General features: G+C 47.3%; 1 protein-coding gene and 1 non-coding gene across 3 annotated transcripts in view; one reads left to right on the top strand and one right to left on the bottom strand.

Moving 5' to 3' along the window:
• The window catches only part of bptf (bromodomain PHD finger transcription factor), a 48578-nt gene extending 34472 nt beyond the window's left edge, over positions 1-14106 (bottom strand). For both annotated transcript variants that reach the window (XM_069194633.1, XM_069194632.1), the window contains exons 1-3: positions 13090-14106; positions 6869-7691; positions 1774-1994 (exon numbers count right to left, since the gene is read on the bottom strand). In XM_069194633.1, coding sequence (XP_069050734.1) covers positions 1774-1994; positions 6869-7691; positions 13090-13615 — 1570 coding nt within the window. In that variant the 5' untranslated portion in view covers positions 13616-14106. The remainder of the gene's footprint in view (positions 1-1773; positions 1995-6868; positions 7692-13089) is intronic.
• A 1710-nt stretch (positions 14107-15816) lies between these two features.
• Positions 15817-15898, top strand: trnas-aga (transfer RNA serine (anticodon AGA)). The gene has a single exon. It is a non-coding gene; the product is annotated as a tRNA-Ser (tRNA).
• The last annotated feature ends 614 nt before the right edge of the window (positions 15899-16512 follow it).

Below are 16512 nucleotides of genomic sequence, written 5' to 3' on the forward strand. Positions count from 1 at the left end.
AGATTTTTACACAGAGAGCACATCCTTGTATATCTGCTCCTTTACAATTGAAAAGCAAGCAAGAAACTGAAGCTAAACGAAAACAAAAATAAGTCCTGCCAGCACTGTCAGGTTTTCTGCCAAAGAAGAAAATTGCTACAAAATGAGCGAGAAGCCCTCAACAAGACGAGGAAAATTAGAGACAAAAAACTTAAGTCTGCAATAAATGCATGTGTTGAAATCAAATGTTAAAATCAATTATCCAGCATTAGAAGTGGAAACTTCTGTAAAGGCTGTCATGTGCCTAATTAAAAAAAAAAGTACGAGAGGAAATATATAAACATTCTGTGAGCTTGGTAAAAGGAAAAACAGGTGCCTGATTCAGGGGTGTCAATTTTGCGGGATTTTTTTTTTAAAACCAATTTTACACATCTCCAAGGACGGCAGAGCATCACAAGAGACAAAGCCGGTAAAAAAAAAAAAGAAAAAAAAAAGTAGCACGGCTTGGAAAAATAACAGAGCGCTTTTGAAATGCTGAACAGCAGCCTCCTCCTCGGCAAAGGAGGTCCTTGGGGATTCTGAGCACACAGCAGCAGAAAAACCACCGCTGCCATATCTCCTTTCGGGAATGACATCCATTATAAATGTTCGCCAAGGTGTATGATAGCACAGGAATAGCAAAGCCCAATTATTGCACATAACAGCTGCCATCACTCAAGTCTCATCCCGAGATGCACAATAGTCAGCTTGTGACGGACGCTTTCTAAAATTTAAAATCCGGAATGAGTAGGCCAGGACAGACAGAAGCTCCCAATTGCTCACCAGGGAGAGAAGATGAATAACTTTACATTTCTGCCTTTCAGTGCGAAGTTTCTTGTACATATTACATTGATTAAACAGGAAACTAATAAACTCTATCTCCAAACTGTCTTCACTTTAATTTACGTTTATATTACTCTGTAAAAGGGGGTATCCAGCACGAAATCCCCAGCATTAGCTTCTCGCTCGTCAACCGCTTGTGAAACTGTCGCACAATGTGCACTGAAATCGTATTCCTTTTCCTGAGTGAGAAAGCGTATATAAAGAAAGCTCATGCCCATTAATGCTAGCTTTATAATTTATAGAAAAGGCAGAGCTTTGTCATAGTCTGGAGTCACACCATTTTTGTCTCAGAATTTTATTACCGCCTTGGAAAATGATCCAAACGGTTTACCAAAACGGAAAAGTCTTCTCTGTGTGGGAATTCTCTTCATTCTCACAACTTGCAAGATCATTTTTTAGCAATCCCTCCAATGGTTTATAAGAGCAACAAAAAAAAACTGCACCTCATAACAGTACCAATCTTAAATTAGGGTTCTTCAGAAGTACAGTGACAGCCAAGTGAAATTTACCGGAGGCACTGGGGTTAACGCCTAACTCATGCGCAGTGCCAGGAGAGCTTTAAAGATCACGCAGACAGGTGCTGGTTTAACACTTCATCTAAAGACCAATAGCTTCCACACAGTCTCCCTGGTCAACATACTAAGGTGGATGATAAATTTTCATTCGTTAAAAAAAAATCATTTTTAATCTTTAAATAACTGAAATAAAAATGTTGAAGCATCTGGGGGAGAAACAACCACGCGCTGAGACCAAGACCTTTTCTACAGGGTCTTTCAACAGGGGCCGAGGAAACGCAAGCAAATCACTTCCACACAAAACATCCTCCTTTCCCGAATTCTCTACTGGTGCCGAACAGAGGTGATCCGCATTCTCCCAGCCATCCACTCAATGGAGTAAAGAGAACCTTCTTACCGTTAGCTGCGGCCAGAAAAGACTTGTTATTGCCCCTGGCTTTGTTGGTGAGATCTTCCGTTATGTCCATGTGAGTGTGTATTTCCTCTCTCATCTCCTCGAGAGTCCTGCACAGTTCGCTCTCCCAGTAGTCCTTATCTAGACAGTCAATCAGTTCTGCTAACTGGACCTTTGTGCTGTAGTACCATATCTTCTTATTCTCATGTTCACCGTCTTCTTCGCTGGAGAGAGCAGAGCCACAATTAGTGCAACGAAATACAGAAAAAAAAAGAAACCCTTAAAATGTGACACATGCCTTTTCAGAGAGGGGTTATCGCAACGACCCATCAAGCACTTCATGAAGATGGACAGAAATGCTGTTGGCGAAGAGTATCTTGACAGTCATACACACAATAAAAATTTCATCAAAATTTCTTGTAAAAAAATGCAACCCATTGAGTCCTGAATGACACTACAAGTTTCCAATGTTACCTTTTGAAATGACAGAAATACAACTAACAGCAGGACCAAAGCCTTCAAACACTCCTTTTGGACTGAAAGGATAGAAATGACCATTTCTGACAATTTCGTTAAATCTCATTTATATTCCTTATACTAAGCCCTGTATAGTCACTATGGCTGTCATCCAGCAGCTAGTTAGCATAGCGAGTACAGGAGGTTTATATAAAAAGGCAACCACAGTTTCCCAATTTCAGAAGTAGAAATGATATGCAAATGTTTTGCCTCTCCCTAGTTTTCTTAGAGATGCATTAATGAGTGAAGACCTTTACAGCACCATGGACCATCTCCCCCATTTTGAACTGTGACGTTCAAATCGAGAAAACACAGAACCCTCTGGAAAAGAATAAGAGAATTGTTTCACCATCCAACAAACAAACAAACGAAATATACTTAAATACAAACAGACGATAAGGCATTTGCTTCAAAATTTCACTAAGACGACGAGGAACTGTTTGCACAAGTTTCCACAAGACAGTGCAGCGGAGAGCCTCTGGAATGTATGAAGACAAACTATTATGCAATTTGAAATCAGTTCAATAAATGTGCAATTAACTCCACAGAAAATTACATTTTAACTTAGAGCCCCCCCCTCCACAACATAGGTCAGTACTAGTGAAAAGTAAGCCCTTCTCCTCTTTCGCCATGGAATGAAGTACAGCAAAGCACCTCCCAATGCCGCGGCAACCAAGTTGTGCTGCTGTAATATTTTTCTACTCATAGATTTTCAATAGCTTTGGCAGCCAGGCCTCATATAGAGGGAAAGCTGTAGCAATCACTCACACACCTCGGTGAAGATGAAGATCACCTCCTCTGTAACACCGTTCAACTGACAGTAAAGCAGGAGAATACTCTAGGCAGTGACAAACACACTCCAGCTTAAAAGGGAGAGAAGGAGATCACGTGCGTTTTTAGAATCACAGAATACTGTGCATTGCCACTCCCTTATAACAGCCCAGAATAAGATAGTACTGCAGTTCCAGTCCAGAAAACAGCACCACTTGTGACTTGTCGGAAGCCCGGATATCGGATGAAGCAACTGAAAAACAGAGCATCTACTTCTAAGAAAAAAAACTTTGAAAATCTTTGATTCCACAGAAACTGCTGACTGAAGCGCATATCAAGGCCTCGTCATAAATAAAACAAAACACGTTTTGTGACTGAGGCTGCGGTGTGTGTACACGACTTACTTGCACAAAGTCTTTCACCTACTATGTCTAAGTAACACAGGACTTGACAGGAGGTACCCCCAAGAGCTGCATCAAGAATTGGCTCATTCCCCGACTCACAAGGAGTGACATTCCATGAAAAAATGACTCCCGATCCCTACTGCCTCCAAAGTTTACCTGAAAATATTTTCAGCCCAAAAAACTATTAATTAAAACTTCAACTCCCCCCAGTTAAGACAAAAACCCTGAAGTCAGGGATTGCACACTGCTTAAAGAAAACAAGCGATAAACTATGACAAGAGGACGGCATGATGGCGCAGTGGTGGCCAATGCTCCCAGCCTGGGTTTAACTCGGGCCCTGGTGTGCTGTCTGCGTGGAGTTTGCATGTTCCCCCTGCGTTTTAGCAGGTTTCTTCCGGATGCTCCGGGGGTCCTGCCACAGTCCAAAGACACTGGCAGGTCCACAGACGTCTGGGAAAACCGGCCCCGATGTGTGTGCGTGTGTCCGCCTGCCCCGAGAGAGACAGGCGCCCCGGCCAGGGGGTACCCGGGCTTGCGCTCACTGCTTGCCAGGACAGCTTGCTCCGGCTCCCCCGCGGCCCTGTGCTGGATACTGTGGTTATGAAATGGATGGATGTACCACCATGAGTGTAAGAAAAGGTTCGATGTTTTGGTGAAAATGCCATTGGAATCTGAGACATCCAAACGAATCGGCAGAGATGTTTGTTAAAACTGCACGTTTTCCTTTTCGGCATCAGACCAGTTCCAGCGAGGCACTTCTGATAAGAGTGTTTGCTGTAGGAGCTGCAATGACATCCTAAAAGCCAAACCCTGGGATGTCCCCTGACTATCCCACCGCACTCACTCACAAGCGGGTTGTGTTTGAGACTTCAGGAGAATCGTTCCCCACAGCAGGTACCAAACATGTTTAAGAACACTTGGTAAAAAGGTGTTTTAAATACCATCTGCTTTGTCTCTTTTAAAATCCATTCTTTGTTATTCTCAGTTTTATCTACTTTCGCACATGACGTACAAAAGGCATAGAATTCTGCTTTACACAGTCTTGGCCAGAACAATAATTAATAATCCTTCCAGTTATCTAAATTGAGAATATGGACACATTTTGGTCTTTTCAAGGTTGTTTTTTACATCACATTTACGAAAGAATTGTGGAATGCCAAGAGACTGGCAAAACCTGGCATTTTTTTGCAATTGTACTACAAACTGACTTTAAGTGTTGATAATGTACACTCTATGTGAATACAGCAGATTTTTTCTTATCCTTTTTGTATCTACTGCTGCAGTCAGAAGCATTCACACACTGTAATGGAAACATGATTACCTGCTGCTTCACTAAATGCATCAAATATTCTTCACTAAACATATTTCTCAATGATATCTGGAACTCGGACAGTAGTACAATGTGTTAAAATGTAAAAAAATAACAGTCTTTATTAACATTGTGTGAACATCTGTATCACACATTGTGACTTTTTGGCATAACATGGTAAAAAAGTCCTATGATCTACACACATGATTTTTTCTTTCCAGACAACCCTATGTAAGGAGGCCACAGTTCCTCCCCTACAAAGCAACACAAACCATGACCCATCAAACATTATACCCGTGTACACAAATAGACTTTAATTTTCTTCTCCACACTTTCACAACCCAGGTGAATGAAATGGCTACAAATAAAAACACAACCTCACATCAGCTGGCTCAATTAACATCTTTGCTTCATCTAGCAGATGCAGAATGATATAATCTGAGCTGCCAGAGATAAATTCAATTAAGTTGCTTAAAGGCAGAGTTCACAGAAAACACTGAGGATCCCTGCATTACATCACTAGCCTGCTGACCTCTTCAATTTAAACAGGGCAGAGAGGGCTCACCAGGGAGACAATGGGGTGGAGATACTTCCCCTGGTACAACAGCTAAGAGGAAACTAATCACTCTGACAGCCAGATAATCAGGTGTGCTATCATTTGTTAACTGGTCTAAACATTACCTTTGTGTTGTACTTACACTGAGGATTTTCTGTGCAAACCACCATGACAAATGTACATCTGAACCAAAAATATACATTATTAATGAGCCAAATCCAAAAAATCATAACTGCACAGAAAAGCCAAAGACCACTGCAAAGCTTTAAACAACAGATTAACGCAAAAGCGTGTCCTGTTTCACAACCTCGTCTTAAGTAAAATCTCCGTAAGTATATCGGTTGACTCACCATTTTCCTTTTCTTTAAATTTCCTCTCTTTCTCACCTCTACTGATGGGAGTTTAATTTGCTACAGCGTTGCGACTTACCCAGTGCAGCTGAAGGAGGTAAGCAAGTCACTTGGGAAAAGCCCTGACACCTCAGAGCAAGCGAGCGCGTCGTCCCTACACTGTGAAAGAGTCAACCTCAACTTTGCAGCCAGACAGCTGACTTTCCACTTGTCAACTACAACACCATGGGCAGTCAGCCTGGCCCAGTGCTCCTCACTCCTGGGCCCTGCAGGTAGTACAAGCAACTTAACATCCTCCAAAGCTAAGACCCGGGAACAGCAGAATAAAATTACATCCATTATCTCCATAATTGATTCCATGAAGCCACTCCGAGTCCAAAAGGGACGAAAAACAGAGAATGAATTGAGCATTGCTGGTTTAAAGCAGGAGTGCCCATACCTATATTTAGTATTCCTTTTTAAATACAGGAGAGCAGCCACAGGCAATTTGGTAAAGCAAAAACGCACAAAATTATGAGGTGATGGGTTTTAAGAGGAAAGTCTGGAGGCGAACTGCCATATGATGTCAGAGGTTCACATAAGAGGGGAAACAGGACACTAGGAGCTGAAGTTACATTCCCTGCCACTGTGGGGCTGTTAAGGGCTTCTTCTCTCTCAGAGCCTAGCCCAGTAGCCTTCCAACAGATACACTGTGGCACAAACATAAGAGATGTGAGTAATCTGCTTTTACTTCGTGGGGGGAGAAGAGACGAAATTTATCTGCCTGCTTTATTCAACTGGCAACGCGTTTTAGGCCACAATTGTTCTAGTCTCGTCCTATCAACACGGAGACCGGCAAGACCGCAAACAGCTTTAGGAAGAGACGCAGCCCACTGCGAGGCACCTGGCCGTGACTCCTCCAGGTACACTTTCCCTGAGGTTTCTTTTATTGGAAGACCAAACCAAAAAAAAAAAAAGAAGAAAAAAGCACGTCTCCTGAACAAGACCGCACGGTGGGCCCAGTAAGTATCGGACCTCTGTGAGGATCACGTTTCTGGTTGAGAGAAGGAACAACCTAAACCCTACTTTGTGCGAATTAGCACTTAAAACCATCTTCAGGTGGCGTAAACACTGGATTACTTAAGCGCTCTGTTAACGAGAGCCCAGCTTTCCTCCGATGGGGAATTAAGCCAAGGAAGAGCCTCCTACTTACATAATGATCCTCCTGTTGAGGAACCAGTACTTCCGCCGGTGCCGGTCGTAGCCGATGGGCTCCTGCCGCACGTAGGGTTTGCTCTTCTGGCTCTCGGCCACGCAGTCCGTCACGCCCTGCACCTTGTGCGCCACGCAGATCTCGCACTGCCACTCGTCCTCGGGCACCTCCTCCAGGGGCGGCTTCACGCACTCCAGGTGGTACACGGCCGAGCAGGTCTCGCAGCACAGCAGGTCGCCCAACTTGTGGCACACGCGGCAGTGGTCGTCGTACTGGATGACGCCCTCGGACAGGAGCTCCTCGCGGGCGATGTTGGTGGTGAGGAACTGGTCCACCAGGAACTGCAGCACCTTGACCTTGCTCTCCAGGGGGCCATAGGGGTAGTCCTCCACCTCCTGGTAGGGCAGCACGTGGTGGTACTCGCGGTCGCTCTCGCAGTACACCCGCACCACCTCGGGCCACGTCATGCCGTCGATGAAGTACAGCGTGGAGTTGACGCTGTCCTTGAGGTCGGCCGGGCCGAAGGTGGTGTTGGAGGTGTCCTCCTCACGCAGGATGGCCTTGAGCAGGGAGACGTGCGTCTCCGCGATCAGCGTGCACTGCTCCTGCCCCACCAGCGCCGCGCAGAAGTCCTCGAAGCGGAAGGGCGACAGCCGCAGGACCGTGCCAAAGTTCCTCAGCACCTCGTAAATGGCCGCCACGTTCAGGAGCTGCTCGTTGGGCACCATGAGGTCCTCCGAGGACTTGGGGAGCTCCAGGGGAGGGACCTCCTTCTCCTCGAAAATCGGGGAGCGGGGCCGGTGCACCCGCGGCCTCCTCCTGCCTACAGTCGGGGTGGGGAGGGGAAACAAAAGCATGAGAACAGCCATCAGGAACACCAATAGTTTTACCTGTAAAAACTATTCAGCTTTCTGAGCAAAACAAAAATACCTCAGAGGCCTGCTGGTCTGGTGGTAGGGACAAAAATAAAATACTCAAGTCTCCTGGAAATCAAACCCCAAGTTTCACAGTCTTAAAGAAAAAACAAGGTTCTACCATCATGTTTAAATTTGGCTCCAATTAATGAAACACCCCCCCCCCCCCCACTGCTTCAATTAATTATGGTTGGATAGCCGGTAACGTGGGCTGTCAGCAGAAGTTTGCACTGGGAAAAGGACCTGCGCTGTGCTAGCCAACAAAAGCTGACTTCTCAGCACCACACACGGTTTACATGACAAAAAGGAAGCATTCACTCATAATTAACACACACGTGGGAAATTATGGGTCACGTCTTTCAGTTTCCATACACAAAGATCCTGACTCAAACGTGCTATTTGGAAACCGCATGGATCCCAAGATCCCAAGGAAGATCCAAAATAAGAACTAACAAATACAGCCTCACTGTCTGACAGCACTCAGAAAAACAGGCAATTTTAACTGCAACTGCACATGCAATGACGCGATTTTCAATGTGAAAGTGAAGTATGGACCAATTAATGCGCTATTATATATAAAGAACATATATATATAATCTTTCTCATAACCTCAATTTTTTTTATTTCTCTAGCTTCCTTTTTTTTTTGATTAGTAGGGAACCACCTGCAATAGCTTCACTGGTCTCCCCCCAAGGTTAATAATTTAGGGGTGCCTCATCGGGGGTGACTTACATAACATCTACAAAACATACAATAATGGATGAAGAAAATCCTAAACTAAAATCACTAAACAGAAGAAACAATACGGCAGACAGGTAGACGTTCAATGCCTGGGCAGAGCAGACTGAAACGAATGCCTATTAAGCAGTACACATGTAGGTAGTTAAGGAATGACTACAGTACACAGTCATCCGTGATTCAATAATCACTGATTACAGAGCAGTATCTGGTGGTTCAAATTCATGACAGAGTCCAAACAGGTGTGTTTTGGAGACGATACCTTAAAGGTGGTCTGAGTGCACACTAACGAGGATGGGAGGTGTACAGATCTGCCCACTGTCTAGAGGGCGTATCTGACGCTTACACCAAAGCTCCCCAGTTAAATGCCACATCCTTCACCTGCTGTTCAAGGGCTTGACCACAACAATGCCTCCATGCATCCGTGACATTTCGTGATCCCGATTGCGTATACTGCATTAACAACGCACCGGGCAATTCACGACTCCAACAACAGTATTGATCACAGAAGGGTTAAAATAACTAGCAGTGTGGCTAAGAAGTTAAAGAAGTTGGACGTGTCAAGAATAACTCATTGGATCAAGCCAATGTGAAGGCAAGTGGGATAAATTAGGCTGTTTCTTAGGAATCGTTTCATTGTTTAGGGGAAAATCAAAACATTAATGCTCTTCCCGAATGTGCATTCATAAGTCTGCTAGGGATGAATTCATTCTCCTAAACGCCACTTGTGAGTATGTGACAAGAGAAATGTAGACAAAGCTTCTTCACATTCCCCCCCCCAAAAAAATAAAACACCCCCATTGTCTGCAGACTTGAGCACTGAAGCGAAAGTTGGGACAAATGCTTTAGCAAACAAGCAGTCTAATTACTCTGTGTCTAATTAGCATCTTCGGGAGTTCAGCAGAAAACCTGCCCTCAAAGACGACAAGATAAAGAGGAACAAAATTGAATGTAATTGCTGCTCCCCGAGTCGTCTTCTCTTCGCTGTAATCTAGGCACACACATGAAAACTGCCCCCTGCAAATGATTTTGGGAAAAAAAATATTCAACAGACTGCTTCTGCACATCTTAACAAACGAGCACCTCCATTCTACTCCTCCTGTCTTGAAGAGAGATCACTTTTCCCCGTGTGCCTGTACCTGAAAAAGCACACAGTGCTCTAAGCCAGCCACCCTCCTTCCTATTGTTTTAAGATATGCTGGTTCCCCCAGGCCCCAGGGCAGCATCTCCTAGACCCAGAGCTGCCCTCTGCAGGCAAGGGCACCTGAGACTGGACCAGCCTGGCAGCAATATCATGTATCATCGTCGCTGGCAAGAGGGAACAGGGAACTTCACCCGCATGCTTCCAGAGAAATAGGTGATGGCCGAGTTATGAAACAGCAGTTAGTGAAAGTCCGGTACCACAGCAGCTCAGCCATTAATACCCAGATCCCATCCCAGAGAGAATATTGCTCTGTGATCCTCCTGTTGAGGAACCAGTACTTCCGCCGAACCAGTACTTCCGCTCTGTGATGGGGATACCCAGATCCCATCCCAGAGAGAATGTTGCGCTGTGATCCTCCTGTTGAGGAACCAGTACTTCCGCCGGTGCCGGTCGTAGCCGATGGGCTCCTGCCGCACGTAGGGTTTGCTCTTCTGGCTCTAGAGCAGCTCAGGTCACTGTGCAATACCGACTCATATCCCCGTACTCACAGGCACCCACATGTGCACGGGTAACCAAATGCATCGACACCTCCATCTCCTTGTGGATGCATGCACTCCACAGGTCAAAGAAACCACGGTTCTAATTTTATAACAAATTAGATGACAGGGTTACGACTGTGTGTGGTGTGTGGCATGCATAAAATGATCTCCGTCTTGATCTTCGTTTTACACTTCTACTTGACTTTATGTAAGGCAAGCAGGCTGTTCCGGTGTTTAAGGATGAATGGCTGGGTTTCTTTCCTCATTATGTGGAACTCATTATGACTTCAGCAGACGTACCTCGGTTTACTCGCAGAGGGTCACACTGAAAGGGGCTGAAAAGGAGAGTTTCTGGAGTCACGGTCACCCCCCTTCTCAGACAAAGCGCCAGCCGAGAGCCATGGGTGCTTCTTAAAATGACTTTTTGCCTCATCAGTAAAATGAGGACGTACAAAGACAGGTCGCAAAAGGGGAGGAAACCAGTCATTTGGCTGCTAGGGGCTAAGTGAGATGACTATCTAATCGAGTTGTTTCTCGAAAGAAAGCGGGGTATCGGCGTCATCACAGCTGGGCAGCTTGTCCCGATGTCCCGTGATGCTTCACCCCTGCGCGCATCGCAGGAGCTGCAGGAACTTTCCTGAAGTTTCTGTCACAGAGCGAAGGTACTCTTACAAAGCTGGATTTCCCAAACTGGGGTTCTAAAAGCCTTTTGCAGGGATCCCCCTGAAGGATTCCACCTGGTATCGAGAAAAAACGTCCATCAACGGAAATGTCTGTAGCCGAAGTCTCTCTGTGCCCCACTCCTATTAATGTTCACCTACAGAATCAACGTCAGGCCAGCCTGGTTTAAAATCAGGTTTCTCCCTCCCGAAGGAGGTACAGCCCTTGAAAAGGGCTCTCCCAGCGAGCAGAGTGTGTGAACACAGACACTGTGTGCACTACGAGAGGACAGAAAGACGGGTATCTGTTGTGCAAAACTGTTCAGGGCAGGAATGAGGAATGACTGCGCTGACTTCACAGCAGTTTTTATCACGGCTCGCCTGTGTACAAGAGCCCTCTTACCTGAGGAAACCCATACATGACAAAGACCAGAAGCCACAGCTAACTCCTCCTTCCTCTTCCTCTTCTGCCAATTTAACAGCAACACTGCCTAAACGTTACTGGCATCTCTGCCTGAGACTTCTTACTGAGAGACCCCGAGGATACCCACATTAAGCCCTGATCTCAGAGAAATTAAAGAAAACTAAAAGAGGAAGATGTTCAAATCACAAAATGCACGTGATAAAAAAAACTGATAAGTAAATGAAATTATTCAGTTTCTAAAAACACTTTTAGAGGGCAGGAATGAAGTAAGTTCATAGTAACTGGGGTATTTATATAAATCCGTGGTGCTTAATACACATAGCATTAAAGAAAATAAAATCGAATATTACAGATAACTGGGTTCCTGAATTTTATGGTGATTTTTTTTTCATATAATCATAGCAGTAGGAAAATTACAGTTCCATTCTGCATTCTTTCAACTTGCCAAGCTGGTAATTTCTGCACATCAAAAAATATCATTTTAGCTTCCACTCTGAAGATCTTACAGATACATTTTACCCACAATTACGCGTAAAATTAGTTGCAGCATAGACAATCCCTTAGTGCCTTCTAAATTAATTATTTATTCCCGTGGAAAGAAACAAAATATCACTTCGACTGCACCACAGCAGTTTTTTTCTCTCGATGCCTTAAAAAGGGGGCATAAAGCCGCTTTAAGTATACACAAATGTGAAAGTCCTTAAAAAATTGAGCGGAAGAGCTTAAGAAACGCAAGGTGTAGAATAAAAATGAGCAATATCTTGGTAAAAAAAAAAGGTGTTTTATTAATATTCTCCGTGCATGTTCTTATCTGGTATTCTGGAATCAATGCTTTGATGTCAGGAAGGGATAATAAAAATGTGTATGGAATAAAAAAAGTTAAGATTCCCTTAGCATCCCTGACAGCCCAGTGGATCTGCGCCCCCCGACAGGTGAGACGGACACGCTTGTTTTCACAACACAGGCCGCGTGTTCCGGGGGGGTCCGGGTCAGCAGGTCACACCTCTCCTGCACCTGAACCCCTGTCCCGAGGCTGAGCCAGCGACGTCGGCTCGTCACACGTTTCGGCCGTAAGCCGAAAGAGCCGCCCGGGTTTTTGCAAACGCAAAACAGCAGGCCGGTGCAAAAATCATAAGAGTGCCCGTCAGGGGGTTTGTGCGCTCGGCTACGGAGGTCCGCTGTCACCCGCCTGTCCTGTTTAAAAACAGGTCCCCCCCCGTCGTCACCCCAACAAATCCGCACTTCGAGGCCCATTTTGGAGTTTATTTAATCGGCAAAAAAAACAACAAAATTCAATAATAATATCAATAAAAATAATAAAACGATTATTTCCAAACGCCCCCCAAACTGCTCGAGTCCCTTTACAGTCCCAAGTCTTCCCACGGACGACAACAACAACAACAACAAAAAAAGAAAACCCCAACAACACGACAAAAACGGCGACAATCTGGAAACGAAACGTCAAGATTCGGGCGCAAAATCCGTGCGAGTTACGCGAGACCAGGCCGCGGTCCCCCCCCCCCCCGGGGGGAAACGCAGAAATTAAAAAAAAAAACTAAAACTACGGATAAAGTTGAGCCGGGAGCCGCGGTGCTGCCGAGCCGAGGCCTGCTGCCTGGCGGCCGGAGCGCGATCTCCATTTTGAACAATACCGCTTCCTGCACGGCTCCTGCTCCACAAACGTGCGAAAATCAAACCCCGGCGACTCGCCTCGCTGGCTTCGCCATCTCTCACCCCCCCTCCCCTCTCCTCCTCCTCCTCCTCCTCTCCCCCGGTACCCAAAAAAAAAAATGAAGCTTTTACCTGGGGCGCTGCCGTAGGTACTGTGGCTCCTGAAGCTGCTCTCCGTGCAGTAGCTCGCATCGTCGTCGTCCTCGCCTATTTCCTCCAGGTAGTCCGACTCGTCGTCCAGCGCTTCCTCCTCGTCCTCGGACGCCGGCTCCTCTTCCACGAAGTCGTCGTCGTCCGACCGCAGGCTCACGGCGTCCTCCTCCTCCTCGTCGTCGTCGCTCTCATGGTCGTCGTAGACCACCTTGCCGCCGCCGCCGCCGGTGGTGGTGGCGGCGCCGCTGCCACTGGCGGCGCTGCGCCGGCCCCTGCCCGCTGCCCTGCCTCTGCCCCGGCCCCCCGCCGCCGCCGCGGCCGGCCCGACTCGCCTCCGGCCCCGGCAGCTGTGGTGGCCGCCCCGCCGCGGGGCCGCGAGGTCGGTCTCGGGCGCCCCCCGGCCCTTGGCGCCCAGCCCGCGCCGGGGTCTGAGCCCGCGCACCGGCCCCGAGGAGGGCTCGTGCATCAGCGCCTGCTTCGGCGGCCTGCCTCTTCTCCCCCTCATCGCATAGAATACGGCTTAAAAAAAAACAAACAACCAAAACAACCTATTATCTTCGCTCTCGGCCCTCCGCCGCGATTCGACGGCGCAAACCGGGTCAGACCGGTACCGCCCGAAAGCTGGACCTCCGCCGATTTCGGAGCAGCCGGTCCCGCCAAGCCCCGGGCTCAGTTAGGGAGAGAAAGCTCAAGCCGAATGGCCGGCGTCCCGCTCCGGGTCGCCCACAGCCGCCATTTTTCTTCCTCTCTCTCCGTCTGCTGAAAACAGACAGCAGGCCCGGTGCGCGGGGTCACGTGACCGCCCGCCGCACTCGCTGCTCCGGCGGCTCGGCGCGCGTCTCCGGCGGCAGGAGAGCGGGGTGCCTCGGCTCGGGGGCTGCGTGATTTCTGTTTGTTTACGTGCATGCATCCAAAATCTTTGTTTTTTTCTCCTCAAACGGAGGAAGCAGGAGCAGCAGCAGCAGCAACCACCGCCATCACCACCACCTAGGTCTAGCGCTCTTCTAAAGCGCCGCTTTTATTATTCTTCTTATTATTTTATTAATATTATTATTGTTGTTGTTGTTGCTGCTGGTCGCAGGACGACGCCCGCGCGACGGCGGGGGAGTTTGTGCGAGACAACAACAATAACAAAAAAAAAACAAAAACAAAACAAAACAATGTCACAACACACCAGCCCCCAGAAGCCAAAGGAAAACACAGGCGCTCATGCGGTCCACACAACCGTCAGGGCAGTATCCAATCAGAGCAGGGATGCTGGGATAGTAACCCCCCTCCTCCTCGCCAACAAGTGTGCGTTCTCGCCGTGCTCATCGGACGCCTTTCCCTCGCTCGGCGCTTGGGAAAGGTCAGCAAGCGGCTCAGATCCAGGTCGCAAGGTCTTAAATGCGGAAAACAAAACGCCCTTCTCAAGGGAAGCGTTTCTCCGTGGTCGACCCCCCCCCCTTCCCAGTTTTTGACTACCTACATTTACGAATGTCAAACTGGGGAAAGAAAGTGTCGTTTTATATCGTCCCCACGCGTCCTTTATTGATCTTTACAATGACGCGATTTGCAATAACGAACTCGATCAAACTCGCAGTTCTTTCCTCCCGTCTGTGTCCGGGAGCTGGCCCGGGGCTGGTTCATCATTCCCCGGCTCCAGCGAGTCCCAGGACACCACATCACCCACATCCCTGGCAGAAATGTCGTGCGTGAATCCGCGTGTGCGCGTCCAAGGACGCCCGTCGCGTCCTAACGCTAGGGCCGTAAACCGCGGGTCCCACAGTCCCTACGGAAATAAAAGTCTTAACACGCCATTAATCAGAGTCTGAGAAGCAAGAGTTCGGAGTTGATCCCACTGACGTTCATTTAGTTTTTTTTTGCATATAGAAAAAAAAAAACACGTTCCCCAAACAGTCTGATAAGATGACGAATCACCGGTTATCACGATCAGGCCGGTGTGTGGGGCCGTCCGTCCTCCCTGCTGCGAGTTTCTCCTCCACGCCGCCGCTGTGAGAGCGCAAATCGCTCACCAGTAACGGTGGCGGGGCAATGATCACGCTTGGTGCGCGCTGCCCCCCGGATTTCATCGCCTTTCCCGGACGAAAAAGCGCGACCAAACAAAAGGAATGAGCAACACATAAACCACGCACAGGGGGGGGGACCGAGATCAGCCACACGGCAGCCCTGTGCGTTGTGTGACCGCTGTGTGTGATCTTCCCATACACCTTGAAGATTTCGCCTTGGTCGTCTTGTCTCCTCTGAAGGCCCTCTCGCCTTCATCACACACCTCGCACGCTGGAAGGGATTTTTTCTGAATGAACTCGGTTCTCCCTCACAACCACACAGCGCCTCTTAGCGCCGCCTTTGAGAAGCGACCGGCGGTCTAGGGGGAAAATACGACGGCCACTAAAATATATATATTTTTTAGGTTCTCCCTCGAGTATCAATATAACCATGTGTTTCGCAGGCCTTAAACTGGGGGGGGGGTGTTTTCTGAAACAAAATTGGGGTCTGCGGTTTCCTAGACCTAACGACACGGCTTGAGACAGCCGGCAAATGACGATCTTTATTGAAGCAGCGGGCCGTTTCAGTGAATGGGACAGATTCTGAAGTAGATGCATGTCCTCTTGGACGATATTTCTGGGAATGCGTTGAAAATGACACTGGTGGTGGGGCTCTGTACCAGCTCTGGGCGGCGGGCGGAGGAGGAGTTAGTGTCTTGTAGTCGTGGCCGAGTGGTTAAGGCGATGGACTAGAAATCCATTGGGGTCTCCCCGCGCAGGTTCGAATCCTGCCGACTACGGGTGCGTAAATTTTCCTCTCCTGCTTCAACCTTTAATTAGCAGTCGACAAAATTGATTTTGTAATATTTTTTTACGAAGCGCGCGTGTGTGTTATATATCGACGCACGCGTTTCAATCTGATTGTGCGACTACCCGAGCACTGCATTCAAACTGAAAGCAGAAAAAAAAATGTCGGGAGAGGTTTCCGTTTCACAAAGGGTCCGTTGTCCGCCGGCCCACAGTTAACATCCCCATGTAAAACACGAAACATTCTCATTTTTTTTTAATCTAAAACTCTCCCGGATCCATCCCGGTCAAACCCATTAAAACGAGCGACATCTTTTTCTGACATATGAAAGCGTTGAATCGAAAGCGCAGCAAATATCACCCCCTAGCGCTGAAAAGAGGTCCATACCACTCAATATTTTGTAAAACAAAATTCTAGGGAAATGGTATTTTTTTAAAGAAAACAAGATTACTCATTTTCTTTACTCTTGTAGTCATCGCAGATGAATCTTCATTAGAAGGCCTCCAATAAAACGCGAGGGGAAATCGTAACATTTACGATTACAAACGGAATATTAAAATGGTTATATCTTTAATATAACGTATCAAAACGCCGAAACCCCGTGCT

This window comes from Lepisosteus oculatus, chromosome 9, assembly GCF_040954835.1.
Source record: "Lepisosteus oculatus isolate fLepOcu1 chromosome 9, fLepOcu1.hap2, whole genome shotgun sequence".
Taxonomy (NCBI): Eukaryota; Metazoa; Chordata; class Actinopteri; order Semionotiformes; family Lepisosteidae; genus Lepisosteus; species Lepisosteus oculatus.